The following is a 13,088-nucleotide window of genomic DNA, read 5'->3' as shown; positions in this document are numbered from 1 at the left end:
TTAAAATTAAGCACGTTTTCTCAATTTTGAATGATTTTTTCCCTAAAAAACCCAAGGCCTGGCCCAGCAAATTGGTTTGCATGTTTTAACACAACATAATGGATTGATTCAATCAGTATCATATTCTGTATCATTTGAATACATGAAGGCCATACATATTGCATATTTAAACTTGTTTAACAAACATTAGAAATAAAAACTAAAGCATTAAAATAAGTGATTCACTTGTAATCGACCAGTCTCTGTCATCCTGTTTCCACCAAGAATTTGTTTCTCTTTGTTTATTTACTTATTTTTAAAGAATATAAGGGGCAAAATAATTTACCATGCTAATCAACATTATGCCACAGATTAAGCTTTTGAACTTGTATTGAACCCCAAAATATTCCTTTTATTTGCATAAATTGTTCTTATACTGGAAAAAAAAGGGTGTAGCAGTTACATTGGAAACATTTTTACTCCGAAATTATTCAATTTCACAAGTAATGAAATACTGAAAAGTATTCATATTGTGAAACTGCAAGTAACACATTGAATTAAATATGAAAAAAAGTGAAACAAGACTAAAATAATAGTCTTGGCTTTTATTTCCAACTTCATCATTTTTATTATTTTAGTAGTTGGCATATGATTTCTGCACCTCCAGTGTCACAGTGAAAATATAATAACTGATGAAATTTCACACAGGTTTTCTCAAACACTCCTTGAGGGCGTATAAATCTCTTTTTACAGTCTGGAGCGGATCTCCATCTAAGTGCTATTTTCAGCTGTGGTTCAGGAGACGGCGGATCCGTGTTTGGAAAAGCTGAGCTCACGCAGCGAGAGCTGTAATCAGAGCACACCTCAGACAGTCAGCGTGTTGATTCAGCAGCTCTGTGACTGACATTGAGGCCGTATCCTCAAGAAGCTGCTGGTGGTGCTTTATGGATGGGTCTGTGCAGACCGTAGGGAACATGATTACATGTCAGTGATTACAGTGTCATCGGAGATGCTCACAGGAAACTGACTCAGAGCTTTATGTAAACAGCAGCCTTGAATGCATTTGAGAAACGAACGACCTGACCCTGGAAATGGGATCCAGGAAATTGGGTCGGAATTTAATGTTTAGAGTGTGGAAGCGGGTCTGTTTCAAAACCTAGGGAGCATTTTAAGGCATTATAGATGAAGGTTGTTTCTTCTGAGATTACTTCTTCTGGCCAAATTGTAAATAATGAAAATCATTGTAAAAGTGGTACATAAGACTCACAAAGTTCTTCACAACCACCACCCATCAAAAAATAAATTAAAATAAAATGAAATAAAAACTTGCAAAAATTGATTCAAATGTATTACTAATGTATAGTAGAAAGGTACTTTGCAAAGTAATATTAATTTTAATAAATGAAAAAAAGTTATGATGATAAAATTAATAATAATAGTGTTATATTTTTAATAGTTGTTCTTCCATGTTTTGATTTTAACAGTAAGCCTCTATTGTGCAGGTTTTTGTTTGTCCAGTTACATTGTCATTTAATTACATTTTAAAAGATTAATTAAATTGATATTGTTTTATGTCCTCATTTGCTTACTAACATTTTGATAATACATTTGTATGAAATCAAAACTATTAAAAATATTTTTGTTTAATTGACAAAGCTGAAATAAAATAAAATACATTATATTAAAAACTTATTATTACTTTTTTTTTACTTTATTTATCTGAAGTACAGTGGGGTTTAGCTTGAAGTATTATTTTACTAAAATAATATAGTAATAAATGAAAATAAAGCCAAATAGAATAAATGTAATAAAATGTAATGTAAAAAAAAAAGTAAAAATGACAAAAGTACATAACAAAATGCATGACAAAATTACTAAAACTTAAACTAAAAATAAATGAATAAATAAATAAAGGTTAATTTAAAATGAATAAATATTATAAAAGTATAAAAAAGTGATACTAAAATGATGCTGCTAAAATCTTAAGCTTAAAATGCTTTTGGGAAACACAGCCCTCAATAATTTGTTCATGAATCAGACATTCTCAGTGCAACCTGATTTGAGTTGTCTATTGGGTGTCCCGACTGAGCCTGAGTCGCTCCTGCTAACAACATCTCCCAACAGCCCCCTCATTTAGAGGCCCAATCCCGTCCAATCTAGTGAACAGGACACAAGGAGTTTTCCTAGAGAGATGTGGAATAGCTCCGGGGTCTCTGTGACTGACAGCTGGGGGAAAAGACTGATCACTGGGCTTTCTGCTGGTTTCATCAGTAGGTTCCTGCTGAATGTGATGTACCTGCACATGCTTCATTCTGTCAGCTAGAAAACCTACTGAAAAGGGCTAGTACAAACATATTTCAGATGGGATTTATGAAGCCTTCTGGCTTCTTTGGCAAATAATAATATAATGGACAGATGCAGACAAAGCAGATGCATTCTGTTGACTTCCAGTTAAGCAACACAGCTCTTCATGCCAAGAGTGTAAGAGAAGCATTCATATTGCGTTGATTATTTGATAGCACTAATTTAACACCAGAGATAGCTGCCAACTGGATCGGAGTTTAATGGCCTTCCAGAAAATGACTGATAAGTTGGGAGGCTGTAATTAGAAATGTTAGGACACTTCCAGAAAGTGTGTCAGCGAAGCAGGCTTTTTTCCACATTGATCCCTGGCTTTCGTTTGGATGGGGAAGACTATGAACATTAGTATCTTAAATTGCTGAAATCTTTGCTTCGTTCCTGTGCATCATCCTACCCAAATCCAGGATATCTGTTCCTAAATCTTTCTCGCTCAGGTGTTCTGGAATTAGACTATATTGTTTTTCCTTTTAAAAAGTGTTTTGATATTGTTTGCTCACGGCCTCTGAAACAGAGTTATTATCAAAACTAAAACCATAAAAAAACATGTTCATCAGTATTAAAAATAAAAATATAAAGATAATAATAATAAACCTACACTTGTTTTATTTCAGCTAGTTGTCAAGGCAGTATTTCTCATTTTTTTAAAGTGCTAAAATAAATTAAAACTAACTAATAACTAAACCAAAAAAAAACTACCAAAAACTGTCCAAAGGGTTAAAAAAGTTTTTTTTTCATCACACTTATTACTAATTACTAATTTTGAATGGTAGTGTATCACAGTTTAAAAAAAAAATATTTAGAATGATATCTAAAGGATCATGGGATACTGAAGACAGGAGTAATGATGCTGAAAATTCAGCTGTGCATCACAGCAATAAATTAAATTCTAAGATATATTACTATAGAAAAAAGTAACTTTAGCAATAATATTTCACAATATTACTTTTTTTTGTGTGTATTTTTGATAAAATAAATGCAGCCTTAAAAAACATAGGAAACTTTTTTTTTAAAAGTAAAAATCTTAGAATTGATTTGAAAACAGAAAATCTACCAATAAACTGTAATTCAGAACAATAAAAGTATTTAACTCTACTTTGATATGGGTTTTGTTCAGAGGTTTGTGTGATTTTGATAATGAGCGGCTGATATGAAGTAACTGGAGTACTGTCAGTGTTTCAGTGTTTAACATGAGCTGCTGGTTTGAGGATGGGAGTGAAATTCTGGTGTAGATGTTATCTAGTACTGACTGACCCACATTTCCAGCAGTGTTTACACCCTGCACAGATACTGTAACCTCATCTGACACAAACCATAGCGCTCCAGGCTACAGACTGCATAATTTACAGTAGTTAAACTACAGTCACGCTGAGCTTTTGAAAAAGTAGTCGTTCACTAAACTGTAAGTTACTAAAAGAAATAGCTTGCAGCGAAACAGGGGATATGTTTATTTATTTATTTAAAAATATAAACGGTACCTATTTATTTTTTAAGTAATTATTGGAAAATGACAAAGTATATTTAATTTGTTTTTAAAAAGTACTTTTTTAAAATACTAAAAAGCGTCTATTTAAAAAAACTCACATATTTTTATTTATTTATATGCTTATGTGTTTAATTATTTACATTTTCTGAGAAAACATAAGGTGTTGTAGATGGTTGCTTACTTGCTTTGGTTTTTTGTTTTTTTGTTTTTCCATCCTGTTTTCCCTCCAATTCTTTTCAATTTTTTCCACTAAATTCTTCCATTATTCTGTGCACTAATATATAAATAATACAAATTATTGAACGGCAATTGTTACTTGGATAGATTTTAGTAAAACATTTAAATATATAAAGAAGGCACACAAAGACCTCTTTGAGTATTGAATATTCTGTGAGATTGTCGAACTAGTTTGGAATCAGTTCAAATTTGAGTTTCGATTTATTCACTGAAATGGATGGTTGTAACAAAAATGAAAAGCATATGACATCTAACAAATGTTTTTTTTTACTGATAAATGATAAAATGCGAAACCATACTAATGACACGCTTTTTAGGAATCTTAAAAGGCCAAATGAAAAGTGCATTTAAATCATGATGTAAACATTACCCAAGATACCCCTGTTCTTGTGTGAAACGCTTCTCTCTCATTCCTCTGATGTGTTTGCGTTTTATCTGACTGCTGTGTATCAATGAACGTGTTAGGGATGAGTCAATATATGAGATGATGCTTTATGAAATATAAGTCAGTTACTTCAGCAGATCTTGGGCTGATATTCCCTTTGATGTTTGTTTATGAGTGGAGCCGTAAACATGCAGATGTGATTTCTTTAATCTCACTTCTGTTTCCTCTCTACTCCACCCGTCAGATCTCTCTCTTTCTCTCTCCACTCCATCTCTCGTTCCTCGCTCTCCTCTACCTCTCCTCTTTCCTATCAACAGTTTGAGGGTTTCTGTCCTGCTCATTTCCTTTAATTATGATGCATTTATGCATTTTATCCAAAGCGACTTTAAAATGCATTAAGGCTATACATTTTTTACCAATCATGTGTTCCCGGGGAATCTAACCCCCAACCTTGCGCTTGATAACGCAATGCTCTACCAATTGAGCTACAGGAACACTGCTGTCCTGTCCCTATTTGGATATCACAGCACTGGTTAGTTTTATTTAGAGCACTGTCAGCCTGTTGATTTAATGATAAATAAGGAAAAAAAATAAATTGGGTATAAATAATAAATAATATGTAATTATTTAATCTTAATTAGTGACACTATAAAATGTGTGTGTGTGTATTTATTTATATATATATATATATATATATATATATATATATATATATATATATATATATATATATATGTGTGTGTGTGTGTGTGTATGCTAAAATCATGCTAAAAATGCCATTATGTGTAAATGATACATAATAAAAAATTGAAATAATATGTAATAGTTCATAGCTCATTGTAATTTAATAAAATGTGTGCGTATATAATTTAATAATAATAAATATATGAATGTGTATTTATTTTTAAATATAATTATATTTTATACATATATATTGTTTAAAAAAAATTCAATAGTGCAACCATTAGTGCAATACCATAGCTTAAGTTTTTTTTATGTAAAATATAGTTTTGACTTTTTTCTTATTGAATGTGTTTGTGACAGGTTCAGTGAGAATGCAATCTCCTTTTGTTTGGATGCTGTTCTTGAAGCTTGTTTATTGATCCTGCATTGTTCCAGAAGACTGCAGGGTTTGTGGATCTGGTCAATGGGAATCATGTATGCTTGTCTCTGGTCTGTATTAATGCCTCTAGCAGCTCTGTGTTGTCACACACACTCGCAGTTTGTCATCTCTGGCACTGCTGGGTGTGTATGTATGTGTGTGTGTGTGTGATGTGCTCTGATTCCTTACACGCTTTGAAGTTCATTGGAGCAGGACGACCCTCACCAATCCCAGCATGCTACAGGCCACAATACTTTACACACAGGGCTTATGGATCGCTATTGACTGTGTGTGTGTGTGTGTGTGTGTGTGTGTGTGTGTGATGCAGAATAATTCAACTATCCAGTTAGTCTGTTTTTTGCTCAACTAAATCAAACATTAGCTTGAGTCAGTTCAGTGTTGATTTCATTCAGTTAAATAGGAGCCAGTGGACCCTTTTCACATTATTATTACCAGTGTTGGGTATAGTTACTTTGGAAAGTAGTTAGTTAGGTTACAACGTTACCATCAATTAAAAGTAATCAGTTATGATACAGCGTTACCTATTCAGAAAAGTAACGCGTTAGAGTACTCATGCGTTACCAAAAATTAAAAGCCGTTTGCAGCGGATCACACATGACAGACACAGCCCCCGGCCCCTTTAAATGCACCTAGAAGTCTGACTCCCGACAATGAATAACGTCAGTCATCCGACTAAATTAACACTGCAGGATAACAATAACAGGAAAGACAGTCAGCAATCGGCTATTCCACATGGCGTTTTATTTATTTATTATCACAGCACATATTATTAATCAAAATTCGCACCTAACGTTACCCAGCCCGGGTAGCCTAGGCTACTGTATATTATGAGCACCACAAGATAACTCCTGATTTTTCTTTAACTTTAAATAATGCAGTTATCAAAGTACAAGTATGCTTACTTGTAAACACAACCTTAAACAGGCTTGCAGATTTAAATCCATTTAGAAATGATGAACAACCAGCCAGCCAACGATCTAACAGAAATTAACAGCTGCCTGTCAAACAAAAATGATAACAAACCGAATTAAATCCTTCACTGCCACACAGGCAAATGACAAATCGCTTAATAGCCGAACTAATTATTATTAAAGTGTCACTCACAGTCACAAGCCTAAATTCGCTTTAACACAGTCCTCTTACATTTACTCTTCAAAGTAGTGATTAAAACGTAGCGTTAAATTTGAGGTAGAATTTTTGGCGGTCGACGGAAGCTTTTCACCAAAGCAGAGTGTGCATTTACCGTTATGTTTTTTTCTTTTTCGTTGACACATTGAAAATAATGTGCGTACTTCCATAAACCAAACGCTGTCCTCTCTGCTATCTTGCCGGGAGTTCGGAAAAAAAACAAAAAAAAACCCACACACACACAGGGTCAGGCGCAGGGCACAGACGCATCACAGCCATTGACTTCACGATCACAGAGCTTCGGCTCCGCTGATACTGTACATCCACAGGTGGCACAGTAGACCTAGGCCTACTGTCTGACAAAAAGCAGGCTGCAGTCGGGATTTTCCTTTCCTTAAAATAACGGATTACTTTTTTTAAAAAAATAACGAAGTTACTGATTACTTACGCACGAAACTAACGCGTTAAGTTACACATTTCAGGAAAAAAGTAATTAGAGTACTCTAACGCGTTACTTTGTACCCACAACACTGATTATTACTACTACTTTTTTACTTTTTTTATAGTTGGGTCAACTTATATAGTGGTGAGCAGAAACTACAATATCTAATAATAATACATATAATAAACTATATTAATAAAACAAATATTAATATGAAAAATATAGAACATAAATTATTTGTTGTCTGAATTTTTGTTTATCTAAAAGTGGCTCAACTAAATCAAATATAAATCAAAAACAAAGCAGAATTACCTTGAAGCATCTTTCACTAAGAAATGGCTAGTAAAGTTCACAAATAATAAGAGCAATGGCAAATAATATATTGAATTAAATATTAAATACTAATACTGACATACTATTTTCTTGTAAAACTTATTTAGATTATCTGTTTTATTTACATCCTCTTTATTTATTTATTTTTTACATTATATGCCCATGAAAATTTATGGAAAGTTTGTTTAAAAAAACGAATCACTTCAAAACAAAACTCTTAAATATCTTTCTAAGATTTTATGCCACTAAACTCACCAAAACTGACAAATCCAGTGATTATGTCAGCCATTCAGACTGTGTGATGATTTTAGCTGGCGCTTTTTTGTGTACAAATGACTTTGTGTCAGTGAACGGACCGAGGGCTGACACTGGTAAGAAAATTAACCCATTCAGATCACAGTGAGGCATGAAATACTGTTAACTCTATGAATGTCCTTCAGTTATGTTAAATAATGAAGCTTAATTGAGGGTTAAATTAAAGTCTGTCACACCGTGAGAGCGTCAGTCTGTGTCTGTGATGGAGACGGATGGCACTTATGCTTGCACAGACACTCTTAATAAGCTTCATCAGGGGCGTCGATTTCCAAAGCCCACTTTACCCCATGAACACCGTAGTGTTTTGATGTGAATATATTTCATGTCATTGATCTGTCGCAGTGGGGAAGAGTGAATGTGAAGGTCTTGGGGAGTGAAATTAACTTCTGTAGGCAGAACGATGGGGTGACGTTGTCATTTGATCTCTGACGGGGGTTTCGGAGACCACCTGTCAAAGACCCATGAATAATTAATGAAATCAACAATAATCAATATCCATTTTAATTACATGCAAACTTAAACGTTTGACTGACATATATAACATAGTTCAAACCAGAATGTTACAAAAATAGAATTTCAGAAAAATGGTGTATTTTCACACAGAATTAAATGAACACATATCACAGACACATTGCGTTCTCTTTCATTTGTGCAGTTCATTCGAAATGGCACTGGTACGTTAAAAAACCCAATCGATAACTAACCCTACTAAATGGTGACTTAAAATAGGGTGGAGGTTTCGGAGGAAAATCCTCTTGAAGCTGGTTTCCTCCGCCATCCAATGTGCGAGCTCTGAAGTAAGCTTGTCAAAGTCTGTGGTAGTAAGCATTGGGAGTTTAATGCCATTCAGTTAAGGTCTTTGAGTGTCACTCCATGTGCCATTTCAGAGTTTGCCTGAATTGAACCTTTCCCTTCTGCAAAATTTACTTGAGTCCATGCACAGTCTGTAGGACTGTTTCAGTTCTTTCTGGACCATGTTAAGCTCCCCTTTAATGTTGCAGAATTGCTGAGTCAGGGTTTGGACTTCAGCTCTGGCTGCATGCAGATGGCCTTCTGAGGCCTTTGCTGTAGTGTCTCTCTCATTGAGTTCCACATACGCTGTTTTTAACAGTGATTTTATGTGTAACAGTTCTCTTTCCAAGTCCTGTCTGGTGGCTTTTTCAAACTGCTCTGTGTCTAGCAGTTGTAAGAGCCTGAAGACTGGTGATTTCCTTCTGTTGCGTGTGTCTAGTCTTCTGTGGTCTTCTATGGCCTATAGCATAAAGAATGGTAACTGTACCTTATATAGTAGGCCTCGTGCTGAGAAGTATGGGTATAGCAGAGACAGGAATTAGGGCTAACCTGTAAGGCTCATTAAGGATACAACAGCTGCTAGAGCTGCTATAATCCTATACCAAGAGGGAAGATGGTGATGGTCAAACAACTAAAATAAGGTAAGAGTAAAATTAAAAGGTCCTAATGGCTGTAGGAAACTAAAAGGTAAATAAATAAATTGATTTGATTAAATCTCAGATTGAGAACTAAACAATGGTACATTAATGAAAATAAAATCACAGGGAGGCAGAATAAAGTAAAAAATAACACAAATGTGAAGGGAGGGACCGACTTAATTAAATCCAAAGAGAAGATGATAGCACAAACAGGAAGTGAAACTAGGAGTGAGAAAGAGAGAGAGGAGTGGTTCAAACGTTACACTTTACACTCACAGTTAGTCAGATGCTAACAGCTTACAGTTGAGATAAAGATCTGTGAGGTGTGTGCTGTGATCAGATTGAACCGGAAAAGGCTGCTCTCCAGCCCCGGGGTCAGACACTGTTAAGAGACTGATGCAAGCTTACAACACGCACAAGTGGAGCAGAACTTACGCTCCTGTAAACATGCATGGGAACTCATGCGCAGTCATGTTTATTGGGTGAGGGGGTCTGTGACTTTGTTAATCTAATGAATAATTGATTTGTTAAATCTAATGAAACATGGTGTGTCTGATTAGTCCAGACTCAACGTTGTTCCTTTAATGATTTTTTTCTTTCTTGCTTGCTTTCACAAAAAAATGCCTGCACTCTTTTCTTTCTGGCTGGCTCTCTGTCATGCTGAGATGGATTAAGCAAGGTTGTGATATAATGGAGATGCAGTGGAGGGGAGCAGGTAAATGCCTTTTTCATGTGCGTCCTTGACCGCTGACCTTGACCTTTGACACAGACCAGCGCTGATGTCGGGTTAAACACACATTCATTCTTTTCTTTGTCTGAGATCAGGGCAGTATGGGGGTTGGTGTGTGTGTGTGTGTGTGTGTGTGTTCAGTGACATATACACCAATATTCTGATTATTGTGAATGACAGCATTGAGCGAAATGTTACAATGTGTTCTCTTCAGTCCCATTTACATGCTATTTGCCATTTTCTTGATTATTCTTACAGAAGGTCTGTTCATTTCTGCTGTTTTTTTTGTTTTTTTTTGTCCTACAACCTGTTTTCACTTTGTCAGAAATGTCTACAACATCTAGTTTCTGGTGTTTATGATCAATCTGTAACAATAAAACAAGCTTTATGATCAATAAATCATGATCATAAAGCTGTAAGCATCAACTCCAAAAGTTCTGCCATGTTTTGAAACTCATGCATGCAACACTACACTCTAAAAAAGGTGCTAAATAGCAATAAAAGTGGTTCCCCTCAATCATCCTAAAGAACCACTGAAGAACCAATTTTTGTGTGTAGCACATGACCTCTGTAGTCCGAGTGAAGATATGGCTACTGTTATTATGTACATAAACACAGTTTTGTGTTCCAACTTAATCACAGTCAATGCCATAGTATTACAAGGCTACGTGTAAATGTGGACGTGAGTTCCTGTCCTGTGCAGGTGTGGATCAAAAGAGCAGTGGATGAAAGACCTGATTGAAGATTGTGTGTTTTAATGAAGGATTGTGTGATGTTTTTCATATGTAGATGTTTTCATCTGTTATTCATTGAGTTGCTTTAGTATTTGACGTGTTTATTTGTTCAGATAATGAGCATGTTCAGTGTTTCGGTGCTCTTTTGCATATATGAGTTGATATATTTTACACAAATATATCAACTCATGTTATATATATATATATATATGTAGTGCAATATGTTAATTATTTAATTTGGTGTGTTTTTATATTATTATTAACACACACACACACACACACTCAAATAAACCTGCCAATATACAATCTCTCATGATTTTTCATTCGTTTTAATTAGGAGTTATTTTTATAAGATTTTATTTCTCGTGTTTTCATGAGATTCACGCATTTTGAGGAGCGTGTTTGTGTTGGTAGCATGTATTGGCATGTTTTTGGCCATCGTTGCATCATGCCTACACTTTAATCCCATGTGTGTTTTTCCAGAGCTGCCAGAGAACTGGACAGACACGCGGGAGACGCTGCTGGAGGGAATGGTCTTTCAGCTGAAGTATCTGGGCATGACGCTGGTGGAGGAACCCAAAGGAGAAGAGCTCTCAGCCGCTGCTGTCAAGAGAATCGTTGCCACAGTAAGACAAACATACACCATCACCACCAGCCAATCAGAGACTGAAATGAATGACAGGGCAAAGGTCATGTGCCTTTTTAAAATGTAGTTATTCTATTTTCTTCTGAGATGTAAAATGTGCTTTATTGATCCAGGAGTTACAGTTTCTGTCATCTTAACCAGACTACCATACACTCAAAGATGCCATAGAAGAGCCATTTGAGTTTCCTTTCAGTGAACAGCTCTTAAACCGTTTTTCTTTGTGTGAAGAACATTTTAATCCTGTATAGAACCTTTTTCCACTATAAAACCCATGTTGTGCAAGTGGAAGGCTCCATGGCTTTGAAAGGTTCTTCATGGAAACTTTATTCTTAAGATTGTAAGAGAAAAATGCAAAAAAAAAAAAAAAAAGTATATTGAGTTTGACACCTTTAAGTAGCATGCACTGCTCTGTTGTGTCTCCTATGCTTTGCAAGAGGAGTTAGTATGTGTGTGTGTGTGTGTGTGTGTGTGTGTGTGTCAGGGTTTCTGGGTGTGGTTCTTTGTGGTTAAACAAGCTAGATCCTGTCATGATATAATGTTGTTTTGAGTTTATTTAACACTCCAGATTGTTGCAATTCAGCAGTAGAAATCAATTGCATAATGAACTATGTCAGCCTGTGTGTGACACATTTCAAGTGTGTTTAAGAGCCACTCAAAGCCAGATGTGGAATTTTCCTACTTGATAACTCTCAGTTTTGTTTGCGCTTTTATAATATTTAATATTTATATTTTGCTTTAACATTTTAAGATTAGAAATGTTGAAACATTTCTAATAATTAACTGATGTTTTTTTCCATCTAATATTTATATTTATTTATTTTTATTAAATAAAAATAAGCCATTTTAATATATTTTGTTTTATATTTATTTTAGATATATTAAAGCATGCTGCTTATTGCAGAAGATGCTGAAAAAAAACAAAAAGCTCTTTTGTTGGCTCTGATGGCTTCAGTAGGAGCTGCTTGATGAAGCCATTCTCTCTCTCTCTCTCTCTCTCTCTCTACCTCTCTCTCCCTCTCTCTCTCTCTCTCTCAGGCTAAAGCTGGTGGGAAGAAGCTTCAGAAGGTGACGCTGAAGGTTTCTCCTCGAGGGATTGTTCTCTATGACAGTGTATCAAACCAGCTAATAGAGAATGTGTCCATATACAGGTGAGTCACTTGGCGGTTATATGTTAATATATTTAAAACATTTTATCAATGCAATTTGTAATTTATATTATATATTAGTATGTTTATTTCAATTTAAATGTGAACAAATGGATATTTTCAAGCAACAACTGTCCAGTTGCAGCCAGTTACAGTATTGTCTTAAAAGCAGATCTAGTTCTCAGTAAGTACTGGTTTTCGATAGTCTACCCCATCTCTCTTGCAATAAAAAAGAAAGTAGTTCTCGTTGGCCCAAAAGATTGAAGATTGCTGTGTTCATACAGACAGAGGGAGAGCGAGGTGTTTGTCAGGATGCTCTATCGATCTGTTGTAGTGTCTCTGAGGCTCAGACAGACACTCTCTGACCCTCACCTATTATTGGAAGCTCGCACACGCTCAGTGCGCTCAGACGCTGTCTGTGGTGTGTGTAATGAATAAACATGAGCGAAGGGTCGTCCCCGGCCGGTCTCTCCACACCAATTACACCAGCAGGCTAGTTCTAATGAAAACATGTTCAGGTTTCAATTCACCATAAAATCAAAAAGAAAAAGTATGAAAATATATTCCGAAAATGAAAATGAAGAAGCCATAAAATGTAGATCAATGAAAAAAAAATT

General features: G+C 35.2%; 1 protein-coding gene across 6 annotated transcripts in view; it reads left to right on the top strand.

Annotated features, from left to right (window-relative positions):
* Positions 1–13,088, top strand: part of LOC113082022 (low density lipoprotein receptor adapter protein 1-B-like) — a 35,903-nt gene that overhangs the window by 11,194 nt on the left and 11,621 nt on the right. For all 6 annotated transcript variants that reach the window (XM_026253930.1, XM_026253929.1, XM_026253928.1 and 3 more), the window contains exons 2-3: positions 11,164–11,306; positions 12,362–12,474. In XM_026253930.1, the coding sequence (XP_026109715.1) occupies positions 11,164–11,306; positions 12,362–12,474 (256 nt within the window). The remainder of the gene's footprint in view (positions 1–11,163; positions 11,307–12,361; positions 12,475–13,088) is intronic.

This window comes from Carassius auratus, unplaced genomic scaffold, assembly GCF_003368295.1.
Source record: "Carassius auratus strain Wakin unplaced genomic scaffold, ASM336829v1 scaf_tig00035538, whole genome shotgun sequence".
Taxonomy (NCBI): domain Eukaryota; kingdom Metazoa; phylum Chordata; class Actinopteri; order Cypriniformes; family Cyprinidae; genus Carassius; species Carassius auratus.
Note: the sequence above shows the minus strand (reverse complement) of the source record. Positions and strands in the feature narration are given on the sequence as shown.